General features: G+C 44.9%; 1 protein-coding gene across 4 annotated transcripts in view; it reads right to left on the bottom strand.

Annotated features, from left to right (window-relative positions):
* The window catches only part of LOC146798818 (potassium channel subfamily K member 1-like), a 49,480-nt gene that overhangs the window by 18,040 nt on the left and 8,781 nt on the right, over positions 1-22,659 (bottom strand). For 2 of the 4 annotated variants that reach the window (XM_085626139.1, XM_085626137.1), the window contains exon 2: positions 17,432-17,827. In XM_085626139.1, coding sequence (XP_085482265.1) covers positions 17,432-17,827 — 396 coding nt within the window. Of the gene's footprint in view, positions 1-5,053; positions 5,115-17,431; positions 17,828-22,659 lie in introns of those variants that run through there. The other 2 variants (XM_085626138.1, XM_085626140.1) reach the window with 2 other exon arrangements.

Genomic DNA, 22,659 nt, shown 5'->3' with positions numbered 1-22,659 from the left:
CTTCCGAGTAGCCGTGCGCGTTATAAATGGAGGTTAACATAACATAACTCAGCTCATTTCTCATTGTCCATACTTGTTGTCGAAAGGTACGTTCCTCTAGCATCAACGACGTTGCTCCGTCTAGAAAGTGCTGCCACTGCCATTGGACCGAAGCCTCCTTCGATTCTGTTATGCCGCCATCCATCTTGGACGCCTCATGGATCTCAACAAGTGTGATTGCCTTGTGGCATGCCTTTTTCACAATAAATTTGCACAAAGCCTTTGGTAACCTCTTCTTACACCTCCAGATGTTCAGATTCTTCGGGGAAAAGATGCATGGACAGGTAGTCAGCTGAGTTGCCGACTTCAAAGCGGTACACAATCTGAATGGCATATGCTTGTAACTGCACAACCCATCTCTCGATCTTCGGAGGGGCCAGGCGGGAGGTGCCAGTGAAAAACGGGATGAGCGGCTTGTGATCTGGCACCACTCTGAATTCATGAGCACACAGGTAGAGATGGAAGTGATGACAGGCCCATCTGATCGCAAGGCCTTCACGTTCTATTTGGGCTTAGCACGTTTCAGTGGATGAAAGCGTGTGGCTGGCATATGCCACTGGTGTACACTCTTGTTCTCTTTTCTCTTGCAGGAGCATGGCCCCCTACCAGGCTGGTGTCAACCACTAGTTCCATATTTTAAGGAGGGTGGAAATAGGGCAGAGTGGCTTTTACCAACAGTGCTTCTTTGATGGCCTGGAACACCTTCTCCTCCTCTGAACTCCAGCTCCGCGACATGCCTGTTTTCATGAGATTCCACAGAGGTTCCGCATTTGTAGCCAGGTTCGGGATAAATCTCCCACAGTATGTTGCCATCCCCAGAATACTGCACACTTCTGTTGGGTTCTGGGGTATGGGCGGCTGCGTAGTGCCACTGCCTTTTTAAGGTCCACCTTGAGCCCTTGCCTGGAAAATACATATCCGAAGAAAACGATTGAGTTCTGATAAAAAGGAGCATTTCTTTTTGTGCAAGGTGGGATCACAGTCTGCCAGTCGCTGGAGGTTGGCTCTCAGTCAAGCATGATGGTCTTCCAGGCTCTCGGAATATATGTGGATGTTGTCATTTAGATTAATTATGCCCATCAGCCCAGAGAGCTTCTCTTATAGCATTCTTAAAAATCTCTACCGAGGAGATTCTAAAGCTCAGCCTTTCGTAGCCTCTGAGACTCAAGTGTGTTGAAAAGATCACAATGTACCGACTCTCCGGGGCAAGCTTAAGCTGGTGATATCCAGAATTCAGTTCTAGTTTAGAGAACCACTTAGCCCCATTGAGATCTGCAACTATGTCAACCATCATTGGTGTTGTGTCTTTCTCTTCAAAAGGCCTAGTTTGGAAGCCTCAAGTCCACACATAACCGTATTGCACCTGGCTGCTTGGGTTTTGAAGCGATAACAAGCCGTGATACTCATGGTGTGGGACTTGACATCTTTTCGAGCTCCTGCAACTCCCGCTCCACCAGTGGACGCAAATGAAATGAGACTTTCCAGTGCCTACGTGCGGTAGGCTTGAAGGAGTCATCAAAGTGCAGCTTTACTTGTTGGCCTTTCAACTTGCCTAGACCCTAAATACCTGTGGAAATTCTGCCAGCAAATCGTCTGCATGTGACTCATGTATCTGTTTCGCAAAGAATACCAACTCCAGATATTCTGCTGTGTGGCACCAGAGCAGTGTGCGTTTCCTGCCTTTCAATACTTGAAACTTCACCCTGGTGTATCGACCCTCGCACTTGGCGTCAACCTCAATGGTTCTTCTTTGAGGTAGCGGTTTGGGTTTGCCATAGGTGCAAACTTTGAAAGGCTAGATGACAGTGAAGGGCGTGGCCTGAGTCACTAACTGCTCAGAGTCCATCACATTCACAAACGCCCCGGTGTCTTTAAGGGCAACCGCTGGACTGTTTCTTACATGGAAGGCGCACATGGGTGGAGGTCGTCTTTTGCAGCCGGGTATCCCTGCAAAGAAAGTTACAAATACATTGCCATCTTCATCATCTTTTTGAGTGCCTGCCCCTTGGTGAGGAAATGTCTCCTTCTTCCAGCATGAACTCTCGCAGAGCTGCCAAGGGTCTTTTGGGGTATTCACCCCTGAGCTATTGCTTCGCTCTTTTGCACACCATTGAGAAATGGTTGGCTTTCCCGCACCTTGAGCATGCCTTTCCTTTCACAGAGTACACTCCTAGGTTACTGTGTTCCAAGCCACAGTTTCCACTTGGTGACCTAGTGTTTCCTCTCGGCCGCACCAGCCCTGTGCGCTTCTGTATCACATCGACCCATTCACATTCGTGCTCTTCACCTTCTGACTCCCCATGGTGGAGGCAGATTTGAACAGAGTTGCCTCCATCTATTCTGCGCAACTGTTTGATAGGTCATGCGAGCGTGCCAGGATCAGAATTTCATTGAGCAAGATGCCCAGTTGTCTAATGATGAGCCTCCATTGTGTCGCTGACCTGCAGCCCTGTATGATCTGTGCGCATAGCTTCTCATGTTGTTTGATGCCAGTGCATGTGCTGGCTAATTTTCATAGGCCGGCACAGAACATGTCGACAGAATCTCCATCCATCTGTTTGACCTGGTGCAGCTTAAAGCGTTTGTAATCCAGATTGAGTTGCAGATCGAAATGCTTGTTCAGGACGATGATGGCCACGTCATAATCCAAACGTTCTCCCAAGTTTGGCAGGGTCTCGAATAGTTTATATAGTTCATCAGCCCAAAAATGCATTACCAGCAACTCCACCGCCCCCATCAGTTTCCCACGTGGCGCAGAAGTAGTGTTGTAGTCACCCATTCAATAACCTCCAGCTGTGTGCTGATGTGGCAGGGTCCAACAGTCGGCTAAACGTTGGCAGTGGAGTCACTGATGCATGAGCATTTGGGGCCGGAGTGGGGTATGTAGGGGGCTAATGCTGCTCACTCATGTTGGAACACATCAGAGTCACTGTGTATGTTGTTTTAAGGGCAGATGGCATGCTTTCTGGAACCTGGCTGCCTATGGGTAAGTGGGGCAAACATGCCTGTGCGGGAGGACAGGGCCCCTCTTCTGTTCAGTGTGGACCTGGAGACATGGTAGTCACAGGCACTTTCAACTCCTCCAAATCTCCAGTTGCAGGGACTTCCAGGGGACACACCACTTCTGCCTGCAACTGTCTGAGTCATGAGGGGTACCTTCGAGTGCCATCCCCACCCTATGGAACATCAGGCTGCCAAGAAGGGGTCACCACTTTAAAAACAGCACCAACAGCGCGAGTGCATGGAAGGCCCCAGGCAAACTGCTTACTTCAGCCCTCCGGCAGGAGAGAAAAGACCACGTGGCTGCTGCACACAGCCAGGCAGGGCAGACTGACCCAGGAAGTGGAGTGCGTCGTCACGGGGGGCAGTAGCCCTGACTCTCAACCATCACGTTCTGGAGGGCAGAGCTCCGGCACTGTGATTGAACGTGCCTGGCAGTAGAGCATGCGATCCGATGGGAAGGCCTCTACTGGCCCCGCAGCACAGACAAGAGATAGCTGGAGGTGCTGCAGCGGGAAACAGCGTTTACAGCGCTGCTGTTACCACGCAGGTAGGTAACAATGCGGTTGTTACAACAACCGTGTTGTTACCACGCGTGGCTTTACATCGCAAGTTGTTTCTACGACTTGTGCTAGGTGGCGTGCAACACCAGGGAATGTGTTGGATTTGAAGTCCAACACATTCCCTGCTGTTGCGCTAACTGGAGTAGGAATAGTAATTTATACTATTCCTAAGTCCAGTGCGCAATCTAGCGCAAGTCGTAGAAACTACTTGCGATGTAAAGCCACGCATGGTAACAACGCGGTCATTGTAGCGACCGCGTTGTAACCTACCGCGTGGTATTTGCTCGCGTAGTAACGTCATTCATTCTGCCGCAGCACATGCCAACCAGGGATAGCAACGGGTCGCAGGTGAAGGTTGGCAGCACAGACGGCAAACAGGACACGCTCATTGGCACCCGTGTGACACCTCAGGGGTGCAACGGCTCATTCGCAATCAGTTTCCCTCTGCCCACACAGGCAAGCGTTATGGACGGCAGCAGGCAGCTGCTGTGGCACAGCAAACTTCACCGTCAGCAGTGTAGGGCCAGCAGGGAGGGGGCACTAAACAACGTGGGGTTGCTCTGGTCTCATCGCCAATGTGGACAGGGACCACTAAGCGTTAGACTAGGCCCTTCTGTACGGTTCAAATAACGCAACACTTGCTCTGGATAACTGTTGTTGGCTAAGGTCACGAGCGACCTTAAGGCCCTTTATTTATATCCACGGAGTGTGCACGGCCCTTGGGTTAAAAAGAGGCTACATTGTAGGGTAGATGCCGGGTGGTTCTTTACAATTGGGTTGGAGTGTGAAAGGCAAACCGCAAGTTACATCTGCAGTATCGCAATTAGAAAGGTCCTTCTACCAAGCCATTAAATGGGTTTTGGGGGGGGGATGAAACATTAAGCCAGAACCATCAGTTTAAGCAGTGTGTGATTTTTCACACTATTTTGAAACAAGCATAGGAGAGATCCTGGCCATTTTTAAGAGGAATACCTTTCAAGCAAAACCTAGAAAGGAGCAGGTTTGTGTGGAGGTTTAGTTGCAGCAAATTGTTTCCATGTAGATTGGGGTTACGGCGGAGAGGTGTTCAGATGTCTGAAACACTTACATTGTTTTTCAGGAAGGTAGAAATATTAAGTTTTAAAGCTTAAAAAATAAAGCAAGCAGAACCGGGTGTCCAGCAGGATTGCAAGATGGAAGGCCCCAAGAAAGCAAGAAATAACGTAGATAAGATGGGGGACTTGCGGCACACAAAAAGGAGAAAGAATCCTTGCTCATTGTTCTTCACAATTTGGCAGCAAACATTTAAATATTTTAACAACTGGAGAAACAGCCTACCAATTACAAAATGTGTGGAGTAGGAGTTTACCAGTATACCATGGTCAACCATATTGAAGGCTGCCAAAAAGACTGGTAAGATTAGTAGGCAGGTTGTATTTTTTATCCATCATCTGATAGGCATTACCTAGGATGTTGAGATTAGTTTTAATGCTGAGCCCGGAGAAGAATCCATATTGGTTGTTTTTCATGAGGCTGTAAATGTAAAACAATAAAAATAATTAAATTTCACTGTATAGCCACAAATATTTTCCAAGATTAATCCTACAAAAAGCAGGCTAGTGATGGGCTGTTCAATTTCACAGCTGTCCGGGTTATTCTTAAGGTTTCTGGGAATCGGATTGATAATACATAATGATAATGCATGCCCATATTTAGAGAGCCATTTATTTTGTCTTGGTCAATGGAGGCATTAATCATGTGCTTCCATAAAATGAGTATAAATAAACTTGATATGGCTATATTAGGGGTATATGATCAAGTTGACAGATCGAGGATTTGTTGAAGATTTTGATTTTCTCCCAGTCCCCTTTTGTACGTGTTGGACTGGGCCCTTTCTGCAGCGTCACTCCAGATTTTCTCCTTCCTATGCTGAACCATTTTTGTGAGCTTTTAGGACTCTGTGCACATTTCCCTGCTACCCAGTGGTAAAGTGCTTCTGCTCCCTTATCTAAACATTGTAAAATTGGTATACATTTGATTGGTATAATTAATTTACTTATAAGACCCCGGTATATCCAGGGCCACTGCAATTATGCGGAAGGACACCAAATTATGTGGCAGGATTGACTACATTATAGGGTAGAATGGGGCAAATGTTTTGATAGTATTACTTGATTATTTTGTATTTTTACACATGCTAATATTGTCTTGGTGAATATTTCACCTCATTAGTACCGGCTCAATAATTAAGTACAGAAATAAACAACTGAAAGATGATCAGTTCATTGCGTAGGGCCTTCCACTGCACATGACACGTTGCATCATTTTTAGTAACTTGTGAATCGTTTGAGCTATAAACAGATTTTTTATTTGTTAAAATCTGCAGATAATTCAGCAGATGATGGTTTCTGTGGCAAATGGAGCAAATTAATAATTCTGCAAAAATGTTGTGGCCACAGAAGCGCATAATTCCAGTGGCCCCAGAGTATGTGGTACTACGTGTACATGGGCCTGTAAATTAAATGCTACTAGCAGGCTGCAGCACTCATTTTGCCACCCACTACAGTTGCCCTGTAAAACAGGTCTCATGCCTCACACTGCAGCACGTAGTGCAGTTTTAAACTGCCATTTCGACCTTGCAAAAGATACCTTTTGCCAGGCCTAAACCTTCCTTTGCCTAAACCTTCATTTGTAATACTTAAAGACACCCCTAAGTTAGGCCCTAAAGGTTCATACAGCAGGGTGCATGGTATTTACAAAGTTTTACATGTCCTGGCAGTGAAAAAAATCTTAGTCATTTTTCCTGTAATAAGGCTATCATAGACTAACACTGGGTTTTAATCAGTGATAACTTCCATTTTGGACCCGTAGAGAAAAGCTCCTTCCACTCAACTGAATTGCAATTTAAAATCCTCTTTAGTGGTAAAGTCGAATTTTAACTTACTATTCTGAAAATGTCACTTTTCGAAAGTTGCATAAACCAAAAGGAATATTTCTCAAAACAATAACTACTGTCAATACTCAAATAAATTTACACAAAACGAAAGCATTAATCAGCTGTAAAAAAATGTAAAAAACTAATTTACACAGAATACTTTGTAGTCCATAGCAGTTCAGAGACCTAATTTAAATAATTATATTAGGAAATGAAGCAAATCACATACAATTATGTCAAACAGTGTATAAAATGCTTAGTGCCATCACCAGTCAGTGATAAATACATGGGTCATCAATTGCTCCTAGAGTACCAATCCAGTTCCATAATTAATCAAAAAAAGATACTAGAATCATCTTTCAATACTTGGTTCTGTACACAACTAAAATGGAGTTCAGCAGGGGAGTCCTGATCATGTATTCTGTGGAACTTAAATGGCATCTCAACAGTCTATTTTTGGTCTTCCACTGAAAATAGTTATCAACTACTGCCTCTGCATGGTAATGTCGACATGTTTTGATCACAAGCAGTAACAGGATCTCCTCCGGACTTGGAACTTGTGTGCCAATGATGAAAAATATGAGGGGTATTACGTTAGTTCACACTATAATATGTGAGCCATCCTAGTAAAACATGATCGGTAAATAACTTCATACCTTTATCAAGGTATATGGCTCTCCTGTAGTGTTTTGTGTACTGCTTTCAGACATGGGGACAAAAGAGGTCTAGCTGTGGAGGGGAGTGGGCCTTTCTGACAGGATGGCTGTGGAAGAGTTTTGGCCTGTCCGGATTACAGGAAGTTTAAAGAATAAAGCAGCAGGGTTTTAAGTGAGTGCACAGCCTGGACTTGTCACTTTGTCAGTAATGAAAATATTGCCCACCTCAAATGGTCAGCTGCTTAAATGACCACAAATATAACATTTATCCACAAGTATGAGAGGCAACACCAAAACAAAAGTGTTACTTGTCACTTTGTCAGTAATGAAAGTATTGCCCACCTCAAATGGTCAGCTGCTTAAATGACCACAAATATAACATTTATCCACAAGTATGAGAGGCAACACCAAAACAAAACTGTCCTGATAACACTTCACAGGAGCCTGTCTGCAGCACACAAAAAAGGAGCCTGCCACCAGGTCTGCCCTTGGTCTCCCTACACATTAAGTCAAACCCATGAAAAGGGGAAGAATGGATCAGAGCCAATTTAAGAGTAGGCCAGGGATTTTTCCACCACACAAAGGCTGGCAGTGGGTATAAATTTGGCGCCTTCAGAACCTTTCATCAGAACGCTCCTGGACCTGTGAAAAATACAGAAGAAGGACTGTCTTGCTGTCTGAAGAGGGACGACTGGACCTACTTGCCCTGAAACTAGGAACCTCACAAGTGATAAGGGATAGTTGGCAGACCTCCTGTTTAAGCTACAGGGACAACACTCTTCCAGAAAACCTCCCCCTCAAGTTATCAGCTGACAAGCACCAACAAGACCTGCCCGAGCCCTCCAGCTGGCCTCTGCCTGGAGTGAGTCCTGATCACCAAGACATGTCCCCCTGGGCCAGGACCGTTGGCTGGCCTCAAAGCGTATCTGCTCTTCACACGGACATCAAGCTCCTTGTGATCCCCAACAGTGCAAAGCTCTTGTAAGGCTCCTCACATGTACTTCGACTTTGAGAAGGTAAATCCTTCACTGTGTCAAATCTGACCCCTGTATCTGACTCGCGCTCGATCGGGGTCAACCTGAACTTGTGACTTAGTCCCAGTCCAGTGTGATCAGATAACCACAAGTGGTGCTTTGGGCTATGTTTAAGCCCAGGTGGTGAACTACACTCAGTTCGCTGAGTTTTCTGCACTGCGTACTCCACGGAGCACGCAGAGTTCTTATAAACTCTTCTCTGCGAAGCGGAGTTTTTTTCCTTGCTCACACTCTCCAACATCAAGGTGGCAAGTGTGAGAGAGAGAAAAATACACCTCCCGGCAAGATTTGTCAATGCGGGGGGGGGGGGGGGTTCAAGGGTCAAACGCTAATGTTGAGAAACTGTCCGGTTGCATTGAGAAAGTTTCTGCTCGAGTAGAAAATCTACTTGAGCAGCTGAAAAGAAGCAGCCCTCTCTTGCGCTGCGCATGGCGCCTCGCTTTGATTTTCCAGCACAGGACAAACACCGGATGCTGAAAATCAATGCAGACAGGCATGACCAAGCGTACTCCGCCAGTTGTGGAACTCTGCATAGTGCGGTGGAGTTTTTTGGTCACTTTGCTGTGTTTGCTGTGTTCCGCGTAGTGGACCTATGCAAACTCTGCCCAGGCTTAGCAAGGTTTACCTAAAAAAAATTACTAAATTCATAACTCCAGTTTCACTTAAAGGATTTTTGTGTAACGTTCTTACAGTTTAATCTATTTTTTTGAGTTGGTTTGGGATTTTTATTAGGTTTTGGTTTCTCTTTATTACTGTTTGAGTGCTGCATAAATACTTTACACATTGCTTCTAAGTTAAACTTGACTGTTTTGTGCCAAGCTACCAGAGGCTTAAGCACAGGTTTAGTTAGTGAGACTTGTGGCTCACCTGGACAAGGACTGTGTTTATTAGCACGGATGTCCAGATAATAATAGGTAATTTCCTAGCGAGTTTAAAGTCATATTGTATTTCACATTGCTCCCCCCTCAAATTCCACAGCTGGCTTAGCCAGGTGGATAGTCAAGTACATCCAGCCCTGCTACTAAAAAGCGGAGTCTCAAAACTGTCCCTCCCAAAGCACACTCCACCCATAATAATTTGCAACCCCGTCTTTCTTAGGCATCATCCTGCAAGCAAAGGGCCCATCTTGTCCAGCCCACACACATTTACCAAACACTATTCTGTGGATATACTGGCCTGCCAACAGCCGATGGTTGGCTAAATAGTCTTAAGGAGTTTATTTCAGACATCTGCATCGAATACAAGCTAGCCACTGCTTTATGAGGGTACTGTTTTTGCTCTATGCGGAACATGTATCTACAGCCACACATGCTATGAAAAGAAAATGTTACCAATTCTGTGAGCATCTGTTCATAGCGTATAGTGCTGTGGATTAAAATGCATCCACCAGGCTCCACAAAAGCCCATGTTCCTCACAAATCCATTCTCCTATTTGCTAATTAACTCTGGACAATGCACATCACAACCCTTGCTACACTCGCTTGGTACTCCATACACATTCTCACCCACTGTGTGAAAAATGAAAAATATATTTTATTCAGGTTAAAATTGTTATTTTAGTCCAGTCACTCAAAGCACACAGTCCTCTCCCTGTAACATTTGCTGAGTTGGCCAATCTTTGTCAATTGGTCTCCCTGGGAACCCTCTGGACTGACATTACACTCAGACCGGCTCATTTAACTGCTAATTGAAAGTGGTGCATACTATTTTTCTGTGAGGGTAACACCATAACTCAACTTATCAAAGCACTGTGGGAGTTTATTTTCACATATTCTCAAAGTAACCCCTGATGCAGCTTGTAGCAAAGTAGAAGGCCTGACCTCCTCACGGGATGGTAAGCTGTGACTCATCATTGATCTGGCAGCAGCAAACCAAATCCACAAAAATGTTATACTTCTGAGTAAGGTGGTCCAGCCAGCTTTCGAAAAGTGCTTTCAAGGCTCAAAAATATCACAATAATTTCAGAGCCTAATACTAATAGGTCAAGATGTGCTTACAGGCATTGCAGAGGTTTCATAGAGAGAGGAGCCTGGGACTTGTGGCCAAAGACAAGAAGAGCTGTTTTCACTTGCACCAGTGAATTCTGAATTAAAGTTGCCTAGCAAAACTTGCTTATCGATTTACTTTAAGACACAGAGGTGCACTGTCCCTTCTGTGGGTGCCTGCTGGCCTAATCATGGAGCCCCCAGTGCTAGAAAAAGCCTAAGGTTCTGGTAGCTAACAGGACCAGGAATACAAAGGGAGCCGGAATGACTTGCGAGATAACCTTCTAAGAGAACCTATCTGCTTACCCCCAGGGTCGATATTGGTACTATCAAAGTTAGAGACATCAATGTGCACAGTGCTTAATTTGTGAAACAGAGTGCCAGTGCCCGAAACTCTGCTTAGCAGCCTGCGGCCAGTGCAATTAAATGCCGGAGCATGGAATACTATGGCAGCTAGTTTTAAAAACCACCTCATACCTCTTCAATCCACTACCAGACACTCCGTCTCCAGCAGGTTCCTGCTTTCTCCCTTTGTGATGGTTTTTCAATCTGTGTAATTTCCCTCTTTTGCACTGGATAAAATAAATTATGAAAATCGAGTGCCGGTCCCCAAAAATAAGTGCCATAGCCCCCCCGCCCACTAGCAACCAGTGAATCAAATTAACCATTGAGGGCATAATGGCTAAATGTTATGCTTTGTATGACAAAGAAGGAAAACACAGTTGTAGCAATTGTGTAAAAATGGTACAAAGGTTTAACACAGGAGGACAATAAAAAAAAAATCTAGATTTTGCGGCAAGAACTTTCAATTCTATTAATGACATGGAGATGAGGATTATGCTTCTTCTTTACTGATAAAAATACAGAAGCCAATCAACGGTAAACGAAACGTTAAACCACATTTCCCATGATTCTAATTGACCTCGAACCCAAAGTTACCCTAATCACAGTCCATCAGTACTTATAAAGTCCCCTGTGACTATAGTCCTTACTCTTCCTTTGCGAATACAGAACAACTTCAACTGTGTATGAGCCACCTGTCTCCATCGTGGATCTAGGCAATCAACTGCAACCTCCAGCCAACGGGCGATCACAAACTCTGCACCCCGAAAGAGGTCGCTTTCACACCAATTCTTCCATTTTCATCTTAAACATTAACTGTTCTTGCCTGACTAACGTCTATGCTGCTTTGCTCTCTGAACCTGTTGACAAGAACAACTGTTGTAAAACCATCTCTCTCCAAAGGGAGGTTTAAAATACAGCATAAAATGAGATAGATAAATCAGCATGGTAAACAATACCAACAATAATCTCTACAATACAGGTTATCAACCTTTCCTCGGGTGGGATAATCCTCGCCTCCATGCCCTTAATAGAAGAAGTTTCTTGACGCCATAGCTCGAATTTTTTTTATTCTACGTCAGGACTGGAGGCTTCAGGTTATGCTGGTTTAAAGCTGTGGTACCACCAACTAAGCGGCATCTACAATTGGTTTGAGATAAAACACCATGCAAGTGGAATTAGATGACCAATCCGCTGCCGCTGCCATAATGTCCTCTAACCATGACCCTGTGGAAAAAGCCTTTGGCACCACAGTGCCTCGGACTGAATGCGTTCCAAAAGTAGCCACATCAATTCCTGGTTCAAACAACCACCATTTGACCCAACAAGCCAGAGTTGCTAAAGTTACTTGAGGATGAAAAGGTTTCTGGAGAGAAGTAACCAGTTGACCACCTGGCCTCTGCAAAATTCACGGGTACAATCCTCCTATGCCCCGAGGCACTTTATCACACACAATTTGTGGTTATCAGGAAAAGCTGGATAAGTCACACAACACAAGCCCATTTTAGTCTATTTGGATATAAGAAAAGAAACTCCAGATGGAGTAAATACTCTACTGGTGATGTCCAAAACTTTCATTTCGGAAGCTTACCTACAAGAAATGAGGAACAGAAGCAGGGTCAATCTAGCAGATAGTTGTTTCTGCGTGTGGTCCTCATTTGCTGGCCAAGTCCCTAAAATCAGAGAACCACATCTACATCCCACAAAACAGAATACTTCAGTTGGGGTGGACGAATTATCCTGATGACCCTAAGGAGTTTGCAAATTAACGGATGTTCACCTACATGTCTACCGCTCACCTGAGGATGGCCCACAGAAATAGCACACCAAAAATTAACTCTTCAATAGGCTAAACCTTGAGCTACTAACTCTTGACAAGAAATTAACAATCACCTGCATACTTGCCCCCAAGGGATCAGTACGCCACTCACTACACCAATGAAGCCATCTGTGCCAGGCAGAAGCATGTCTTTTAAGAGTACTGGCGGTCCAAGACTGGGATAAGAAGAATATAACCTGCTCCGAAATGCCCAGCACTTGCCACTGTCTCCTGAAATCCTCCAGACCATGAATGACAACCTGTCCTGGACCATCAACGGGTGGGGAGACCCAACAGATCCACCAAGAGTTCCTGGAATGCCTGAATCAGAACCAGTGGGGTGCACAATTACATCATCGCCACTGGGAACCAAAACCGAGCATTCCAAAAGTGGGTCACAAGAACCAGTTCCGCATTCTGGCGATGCACCTCAGAAAGAACCCTCTGAATCATTCAGAAAGTGAGAAATGCATAAAGGAAGTTTCCCGCCTAGGGTAGAAGAAAGGCATAGAAACTGGCCATCCGTGGGTCCACCCTCCAACTGTAAAATGATGGAAGTTGATCATTTAGGCATGGCGCAAAAAGATCTACTTCGCAGGGTCCCCATAGATGTTCCAGGGCTCTGAATATGAAAGGGTGGAGCCTCAAGCTGCTGGAGTCGTGGAGGAACAGAGTTCCATTTCACCATTACATTCGCCTGACCCGGAATGTATTTTGCGGTCACTAATATTTGATGCTGACGGCAATAATGGCAAAACTCTTGGGCGATCTCTGCAAGGAGATGCAATTTGGTCCTTCCCCAGCATGTTTATGTATAAAAGTGCCGAAACATTGTCCATCCAAAGGATACATTTCACCTTCTGTTGGGTCAGAGTTGGATCCACAAAAGCCCCCGCTAAAAGTTTGAAGCAATGGTTTTGAAGATGGAATTCCTCCGGTGACTATCTGCCCCCCGTTTCCACTGGACCACATTGTGCTCCCCAGCCCCATATGCTGACATCCGACTCCATGACCACTTGCGGAATAGAGGAAAAATGGCCCTGTTGGTTCAGGCATCCATACTATCCAAACACCTGGATATTTCCGTTCTGGCTTCCTCCGATAACATTATGTGATCTGAAAAAGGACAAGCCTTACTGGAGATGTAGGATTTTGAGGCACTGCAATGCCCAATAGTGTAGGGGACCTGGGAAGATGGCCTGAATGTAAGAAGCCAGAAGTCCCACCAATATGTCTAAAATGTTCAACAATATAGTCTAAGGGGAAGGGCGTTCCTCAACTTTTTCTTGATGGATATCATCTTGGTAAGAGAAAGTTTGAGTTGAGCCAATAAGGAATCTACCTGGAACCCCAAGAATTCCATACTCTGAACTGGAACTAGGAGAGACTTCTCCCCATTGATAATGAAGCCCAAGTCTTGGAGGATTTGCACTGCCCAAGATAGATGGATTAAGACCGTCTCTCTGTTTTGTGCCATAATGAGAATATTGTCTGGGTATATAATCATGCACACTCCCCTCTCCCTGCAATACTGCACCACTGGGCGCAGCAGTTTGGTGAAACACCAAGGGACTGAAGAGAGGCCGAAGGGAAGAGTGGTAAAACTTGTACCACTGCTGATGCCAAATTTAACAGAAGAAATCTCCGGTGTGCGATAAAAATAGGGATTGTCAGATAGGCATCTTTCAGATCGAGACACACCTTCCAATTTCCTGCCTACCATAGATCCTGCACAAGATGCTCGCCTTCCATTTTGAGGTGGTAATATACCACCCGAGAGTTGAACTGCTTGATGTTGAACACAAGACGAAAAACTCTAACCTTTTTCTGTACAAGGAAAATTGTTCTGATAAAGCCTTGTGATGAGGTAAAGAGGGGAGAGTGTCGTCTCTTTGGCTAGGAATTCAGTGGAGATAAAATGACTCTGACTGGGAAAAGTGGAGAGCGGTGTTCTGCTGAGAGGGGTGGGGGAGGTCGCATAAAAGTACAGTTTGTACCCCTGCACTGTTTCCAAGACCCAGGGACCCCGATTGAGCCTCTGCCAACTGTGCAGGAAAATCCCGACTCAGCCCCCTAGTGTAACTTCAGAAAAAAGGTATTATTTTTACTTGTGTTGGAAGAGTCACCTGCTGGGTCTCCACCATGGTGGCCAGTTGGGATGTCCGCAGCCTCCTCCACTGTGTGACGGGTAGAAGGTATTCAAGCCAGAGTAGGACTCTGAACCCCTGCCTCTTAGGGGATGCTTTCTGGGAGGGGCCTGTGGAAAACCATGGCCAGATGCCCAGCCTCTGAAGCGTCCAGCCTTTGCAAAAAGGCCACTGTTAAAGGCCTTCCTGATACAGGATAGAGCCTTGTCTAATGCTGAGAAGGTGGCTGCATTCTTGCTCAGATCCTTTACAAACTAGTCTCCGAACAGAAAGCCATTTGCCAATGGGCCTGCTTCTGTAGTTTCCAACTCAGCCAATTTAGGATCTATTCGCATCAGTAAGGATTTGCATCATTCTGCTGGCATGGCACAATTTGCGTTCCCCAGAAGGCATAAAGTTTTTTTTAGCCCATTTAGCAATACGTCAGGATCTATAGGGAACTTCAACTCTTTGGCTTGGAAAGCGAGCTCCAAAATCTTCTTAAGTGGGCTGGAGAGGTCCAGCAATTTGTCCTGGCAGCCTCGCCAGGCATGATCAATCCACTTTTTGGGGTCTTTAGCGAACTTCCTTAAGATAGTTGCCATATTCGGATCCAGTTCTGGGGTGTCTGTGAGCTTGCCTGCAAGCGACGGGCGTGGGCATTCTGATTGCAAGGTATTTTGCACTTCCCTCTCAAATCCCTTGTTCAAGCGAGCCGGGAGGAAGTCTGCTACTCCCGGGCATGGAACCCAATCTGTGGAATGTGAATGAATGAGGTCATCTGGATTACAGAGGAGATTCTGGTTACGGTGTTCATCTGGTGTATTAGTGTAATGATGAAATTTGCACTTGTGTTTGGAGGCAGTTCATCCTGAGACTGCTCCAAGTCAGAGGACTGGGAAGAATGAGAGGAAGAGTTCTTCGATCTTTTCCTCGAAAAAGGCCTGAAGGGCCCAGTGATGTCTTAGACCCGTTTACATGTGCCAATTGGACTGAGGAAGCCATCTGCTCCAGTGTTGCAACTTGAGGCCATCCAGCAAGACCCTTTCTAGGTCAACCAGTGTCAGTAGTATTTACCTCTGGGGTTGGGGGGAATCCCCGATGAGCCTGTGCTTAATTTCCTCCTGCCGTATTTTATGAGAGGGTGCTTAATAGGGCGACATGTCCGAATCAAGGCTCTGTTCATGGAGCCTTACATTTGGTTGTCCAGTGCCTCCACCAATCTTTCCTCCACCTGGGGTTCATATGGGACATCAGTGTATTCTCCAAAGGAATCATCCTTGTTAAAATAGGGAGCCATGATGGCCATAACACATTTAGTCGACTCCGTCGGGCATTCTGGGGAGAGAGTGGTATAATCTGGAGCACTCGCTTGACTCGCGAGCAGTCCAGTGAGCTGATCGTACCCTGTAAGTAAAGCGTAGCAGCAGCACACATGCTCGTCATAGAAAGAGGACTGGATTCTTCACATTTTAGCTCCACACACGCTCAAATATGTTGCCGCTACTGCTCCATGCTGACACTGAAAGGTTAAAGGAGGGAGCATGTTGCCTCATAAAGCGGCCTGACAGGCCTATAATTAATCAACACAAATAAATGCACTTGCAGAAACATTAATGAGCATTTAACTGATGCTGCTGCAACAGCAAAGAAAGAGGAAGGACAATAGTCACAGGGGACTTTATAAGTACTGATGAACTGTGATTGGTGGAACTATGGGGTAAATGTTAATGAGACTCATGGGAAATGTAGTTTAAAGTTTTGTTTAATGTTGATTGGCTGTTGTATTTTTATCAGTAAAGAAAGAGAAGCATAATCCGAAGCCACTGGTCTTGACACAGAATAAAATGCAAAGTAATATTGAAGGCTAATATGTTACCGGTCATTTACAGGAATGCATTTTTTTTGTCTGTTAAAACAATGGCACAAATGCTTAATCAAGATTATCTTTTATTAGATGTTTTGCGACGTTTTGTTCTAAACCTTGCCAGACCGTTTTACTAAACTTACCATGATATTAGCAGGGAGTCGATTGAAGAGGCATCCATAGCATGACAAGGTATGTAAAACTAAAAAATGCAAACTATCTGTCATGCGGATAAAACAGGGTGGTAGTGTAAGCTCGCAGACAGTAGAACGTCATCTTAAAGGCCTAAATAGGACACTGGAAGTTTTCATAATGGGCAGATGTACTCAGAACTCTGCCTCAAAAAAACTTAGTAAAAGCATTCATGCAGATTTCTCTTCAGTTATTCAAATAATGGACCCAACTTATGGTACTATTGAAGCATTTCTGTCTATCAAAAACAGACTTTTTTTTTTTTTAAAAGGATTTTAAGATGAAATTTAACTGCAAATAGCCAAGACTTTATATTGGGTAAATTACCTCTGGCTGTATTCACTTCAAAATAGTCCCAGGAAACACTGCAAACTGTTTGTTCCGCCCCCCTGATATGAAGGATACGGGCCAACGTTTTACTTTTTTTGCCCACTTTATCACAGACCTAGACCTAAGTGGCTAAATCCTCACTTTCAAAATGTGGGTATTATAAACTATATAATTGCTTTTCGAGTTCTTAAATCAGATAGCACAAGACCTCCAGTTTATGCTCCATCTCACTTTTTAATCTATGACTGGAGAATAAGATCCAACTATATTTTAAATGACTCAAATTACAATTCAACTAATTTGTATTTATTTCACTATTACATGATTCATGGTTATTCTATATTTTAATTTGTATTTTAACCACAAATGAATTGGATGTACTTAACTCTGCTTATTTATCAGTTCGTTGTTTTATTCTGGTTTATTATTTTATGGCTCTGTATAGCCCCAATAAATCTCTGAACTAAAAGTGATTGGTTTCCTTAAACAATGCACGAAAAAGCAAAAATATGTTTACCAGCAGACATTTTATAATATGAGGTTTTAAAAAATAATGTTACCTACCAGCCGTACATACTTTATATAGTGCAGGCAGTCTTTGGCTTGCTTGCTCTCCAGGGACGTAGTCTCCTAATCCAGTGGTGGTGAGTGAAACGAAACAAAAATAAAAAGCCTCCAGGTAGCTCCAGTTTCCTTCAATCAGACTGAAGACACACGCAGGGATGAACAAAAACAGGCCTGCCACAAGGCTGATGAAAGCAACTCCATGGAGAAGAGTAACCATGATGTTGGAGAATCCAAAGTGAAGCCGTATGTAGCGTATTGGCTTGTCGTGCATCAGGATCAGCAGATTCTGAGATGTGATGGAGAGCACAAACAAAGAGAATGGAATTCCAAAAATCAAGTACAAAAGGCAAAATGCTTTTCCACCATCAGATATGGGAACAGGGTGCCCGAATCCTGGAATGTATAGAAAAAAAGAATACAACATTTTAAAAGAATGTATTGATTGGGGGTTGGCAGTAGGGGATATTTTGGGTTAAGGTCTTAATTTCCTGATACTTTCATTTCTAAAATGTACTCATTTCAGAATTTATATTTTAAACATGAAAATAGTGTAGATACAACAAACATACTTATCTGATTTAAAAAATCCCTTATGTCCATGTTGACAAGTGTGAAAGCATTATGTAGCAAACTGCACAGCGAAGAACTAGCATACATCAACAAACTAATGATTTTCCACCAACCAACCAGACACCTGCGATATGCCTCCCTCTTCCCTGCAGGTACCCCTCGGATCCACTAAGCCAACAGGGGAGGACACTCTCTCTTTTGGAGGCCAAAGCCTGGAATAATCTTCCCCTGCATCTTAGAAAGGACTCAAGACCTGGCTGTTTGAATGAACAGAGCACCACGAAGCAGCTAGCAACTCCAGCGCCTTAAGACCCTCACAGGTGATTTGCCACGCTTTATAAATCCTGACTGATTTATTAAACATGCAAATGTGCATTTTGAGGCATCAACAGAGAATATATTACCCCAAAAAGGTAGACACTGTGCCCGGATCAGTGAGAACATATCAGCCTTGATTTCTCTAGTGCCTTCAGAGACACAAATGGAAAAACACTTGTAATGGCTCTCCATTTTACATAGTGGGTCGGATCTCTCCTATCTAAGGTCTCCAAAGAGTCTTGTGTATGGCAGAGAGAATGGTCACACCACCTTCCAGTCCATGCAGGAGGTCTAGATTTGTCACTGTCTTGAGTGGCACCAACCCCAAAAATATCATACACTCAATCTTTACTACTTCCCACTTCCTTCTGCTGTTCGCCTTGCCAGTTCCATGCATACCACACAAGAAGCGGCATCCCCATGGATTTTTACATTGTCACTGATATTACTCTTGAATAGTTTCATTTTTAATCAGGAGCTGGAAGAGTTCCTAAACCACACACTAATATTAGAGAGTGTCTCAACGCCAGAACCGGACACTGTTTTAACCTGAAAATGCTGATTACAGCTCTCTATCATTAGTATGTGTGCGAAGTACTCTCGTCGCACAGCTCTTCACTGAAGACTTTCAGCGTCCATAATTCTGGAATTCTCGTATACGGAAGGAAATCTAGCTATATATCTTCTGGGTCTTCAAAAAGATTTTGTACTGGGAACAAACATGAGACCGAGGAGTTTGTCTTCTTGGATGCCCTGAAGAAGCCCAGATATGGGCGAAACGCGTTGGCTGTGTTGACAAATCTTCAAAGAACATGAAATAAAGGATCTAATTCACAAAGACAACCTCTCGCTTCATCCGTTTATGCTTGGCAATTTTGCTGTTATTTTGCTATAAGCTGTTCTTGTTGCCTCTCAAAATCTTTGTGTCTTGTGCTGAATTATTTGTGGTTCTAACTGGTAGTGAACCATTTCTTGAGGTGGGCAACTTTGAATTTTTATTGTCTCTGACATTCCTAGCAACACGTGATTGTGTGACAAACGGGTCCCCAAGTCACCGTTGTTTGTTTGATTGACTTTCCTAGAGTGCTCTCTGCTTTACATTTGGGAAGCCCTAACAAGTTACATCACAACAGTTTTCCCATGCAACAACTGTTGCATGGGAAAACACAGGTTTGACACATGTGTAAACCTGGGAATGTGTCAATGTGTAAACCTGGGAAAGTGTCAAAACTGTGCACCTCCCCAGGGGAGGCGTAACGAGGAGAAACAACTTTATTTTTCCTTGTTTTTTTCCCCTCGGTCCATGTGTGTTGCAGAAGGCAGCACACATAGAAAGAGAAATACGCCTCCACAAAAGGTGCCCCTTCCTGCACCAACAATCCTGCCAACAATGCAGAAACCCTTCCACCATGGTGCAAGGGTGCATGGTGCTTGAGCTGGCACTTATCAATTTGTGTGCTGGCGCAGGAAGAAAGGACAGGAAAGAGCCATATTTAATTGATACGGCGCATTTCTGCCCTTTCCTTTTGACCCAGGGCAGTGCTGCCAGGAGACTTTCAGCGCAGCCCTATGTCAAAAAGTGGTAAATGAGGCCCTAAGTTCCCAGAAGCCACACTTCCATAATGCCACTCACAGATTTTACGCAACCTCTTACATCACAACCTACTACAAACTTACCCAACATTTTATAAGAGAAGAGTAGGACATTTAAAAACAAAACATAAAAAATAATAAATCGAGAGAATGTGCGTCCCCCTTTACCTTCTAGTGAGTAGAGGCAATTTCAGGTGCGCGACAGCCAAAATAAACCTGTTTTTAGCTTCAAAAATCAGGAGTCTCTAGCCTTAATCGTGTCTATTGGCATGTATGCTCTTACCCTTTAACCCTCTAAACTAGGCAAGTGATTCAGAAGCAGAGTGCACAAAGATCTCTGCAGCACCCACATAAAATGTATTCAAATTTGGTAATGTGATTAAACAAGACGAGCTGCATACACACACTGCTCCACAAAATCCTTAATTTCTTGGCCTACTGTAAAATGTGGCAAGTTTGTGAACAATGCACATAGCGAAATCAGCGTTACTACTGCAATTTACGTGATGCCTACTTCAAATGGGGAGGAATTTGCAAAAAAGACTACGTACTACCCAGTCCATAGGCTTAATGCCAGGGACTATCCTTCATAAATGAGAGGAATCTCAAATTGCTTCCAGACTGCTGAGAATAGTTGACAAATTAAGATTTCCTTGAAGGATTACACATGCAAACATGAAGACAATGCCCAGTTTGAATGACGTTAGGTGAATGAGCACGTGATATACCGACAAGCCGCAGCAAGCAAGCAAGCGGAAAGCAGAGGAGCGGTGGAACTCGGCTTGGCGGGGGGCCTTGAGCCGAGCTGAGGATTCGAGGAGCCGCTGCCATCAAACACAGAGCTCCTCATCCACATTCTGCAGTGAGCGTAACACGAACCGTGTATCATGGTAAATAACTCCCAGATAACTCTCGGACCCTGAAGGATAGCGGTAAAGGCAATGGCAGCAGGTAGCGCAGGAGCACGAGAGAGTGGCCACCATTAGTGGTGGCCGCTGAGTGTGTGCCCGGCGACTCCGCGGAAGCAGCCCAACTAGGTTGGGGCGGCTTGTGGCTCTCCAGTGTGCCCTGCTCTTGGTTTCCCCCCCCCCCCCCCCCCCGCCTGCGGCGTTTCCCCTGGCAGTTCCCGCCAGTCCCCGCTATCCCCCTGGCAAATCCCCTCTGATAACAATCAGGAGAGGCCGGTCGGAGTGATTACAAGGTTCGGGTCGCACCTACTGAATTATTGCCACCATAATCATCCCAGGGGCGGACACTGTCACACACTGCTTTACGCTGCTTTACACTGCCAAACGGCCGAGGACGGGTGCGGGTCAAGAGCTGGCCCAGAGTGGCAGCGAGGCAGAGGATTGGCGGCAAGACTGTAGTGCGGGTCGGAGGAGAATCAGCATTAGAATCAGCATCAGAGTCAGTGCCTGAGTGGAGCCTTTTTCTGCAACTAATAAGCCTGCACTGAATGGCTCACTAGCTGCACCAGGAAAGAAACTTCGGCAGTGAGCAAGGACACCAGATGCTGGATGGTGGTCCGGCAAATGGAAGTTGAACCAAAGGCGAAGGTGAACCAAGGTGAACCGGGGCCCTATGTACAAGAACCCGGTGAGTCGGGGAAGCCTGGGGAGAGTGGATAGTGAGCCAGAGTCCTGTTTGCACTTCTACCCTGTAGCACAAGCAGGGAGGTAGCCGCAAGTGTGACTGCTCAGTGGAGGTGGCTTCCCCTCACCCCCTTACAACTCTGCACCTTAGTACCCAGAATAGGGCGAGGACGTTAGTGTCATATAAGCCCTTGGACCCTTTAAAGATCCTTCAAAGTGTCAGTTGGCCAAAAAAAGGGGAAAAGTGCTGCTGGTCAAAAGTGGAAAAAATATAAAATAAATAAAACCAAGTCACAGTCAAATGACCAGTAACGTTGGCTGTGACCCTTGTGACTGTTGTAGCCTGGTGCCGTCCACCCAAACAGACTGAGGAGGTGTTGAGCGCACCCGCGGCTGTGCGACTTGCAAAAGTGACAGTACATCAATATAATCAACCATGCGATTAGGCAGGGTGAGGAAGACACCGGGAGATAAAGTCGCTGCCCTTATAAGACTTCCCAAAAGGCAAACAAAATAAGGAACACAGCAAATGCAAATGGTGCAATTTCTACACTAAAGAGCGTGTTAATTTTGCCTATAGCCTCGATGTTTGGAAAATCAGTGGCAAACATAAAATTTACTTAAAACTCGAGATTTCAATTTTTAAAAGGATCCCGGGTCATCTTTTTGTGCCACACCCGGAGAAACATATCATTACAACAACATCGACAGTACATGCTGCACGAAATGATAGCAGCATCAAAACAGAGCATCAAGAGCTACTACCCGCCCCTAACCAAATAAAGGGAGAAAGTACGCCAGGTAGTCTGGTTACAATGCAAAAGATTCAAGACCTCAACATCTCAAAGAGCCTCTCCTCTCAAGCCTCTAAGCACGGTCAAACAGTCAGCCCACAAAGCTTACAATCAAGCACTGAAGATCTTGCGCACTTATGGCTAAATTCATGTCTATCCCTTACATACTTGGATGAGTTACAGGTGAGTAAACCTGTAGAAGGCACACACGAGGTAAGGGTGGTGGCCCAAGGAAGAGAAGAAGTGGAGAATCAGCTACTCAGCCTAAGCCATACCGGCGGACAAGATAAGACATCAGACTCTAGAGTCAACTCACTACCAAAACAAATTGAGAGATCTGGTAGTACTCCCGAAAAAG

Source organism: Triturus cristatus, chromosome 9, assembly GCF_964204655.1.
Source record: "Triturus cristatus chromosome 9, aTriCri1.1, whole genome shotgun sequence".
In the NCBI taxonomy this organism is placed as follows: Eukaryota; Metazoa; Chordata; class Amphibia; order Caudata; family Salamandridae; genus Triturus; species Triturus cristatus.
Note: the sequence above shows the minus strand (reverse complement) of the source record. Positions and strands in the feature narration are given on the sequence as shown.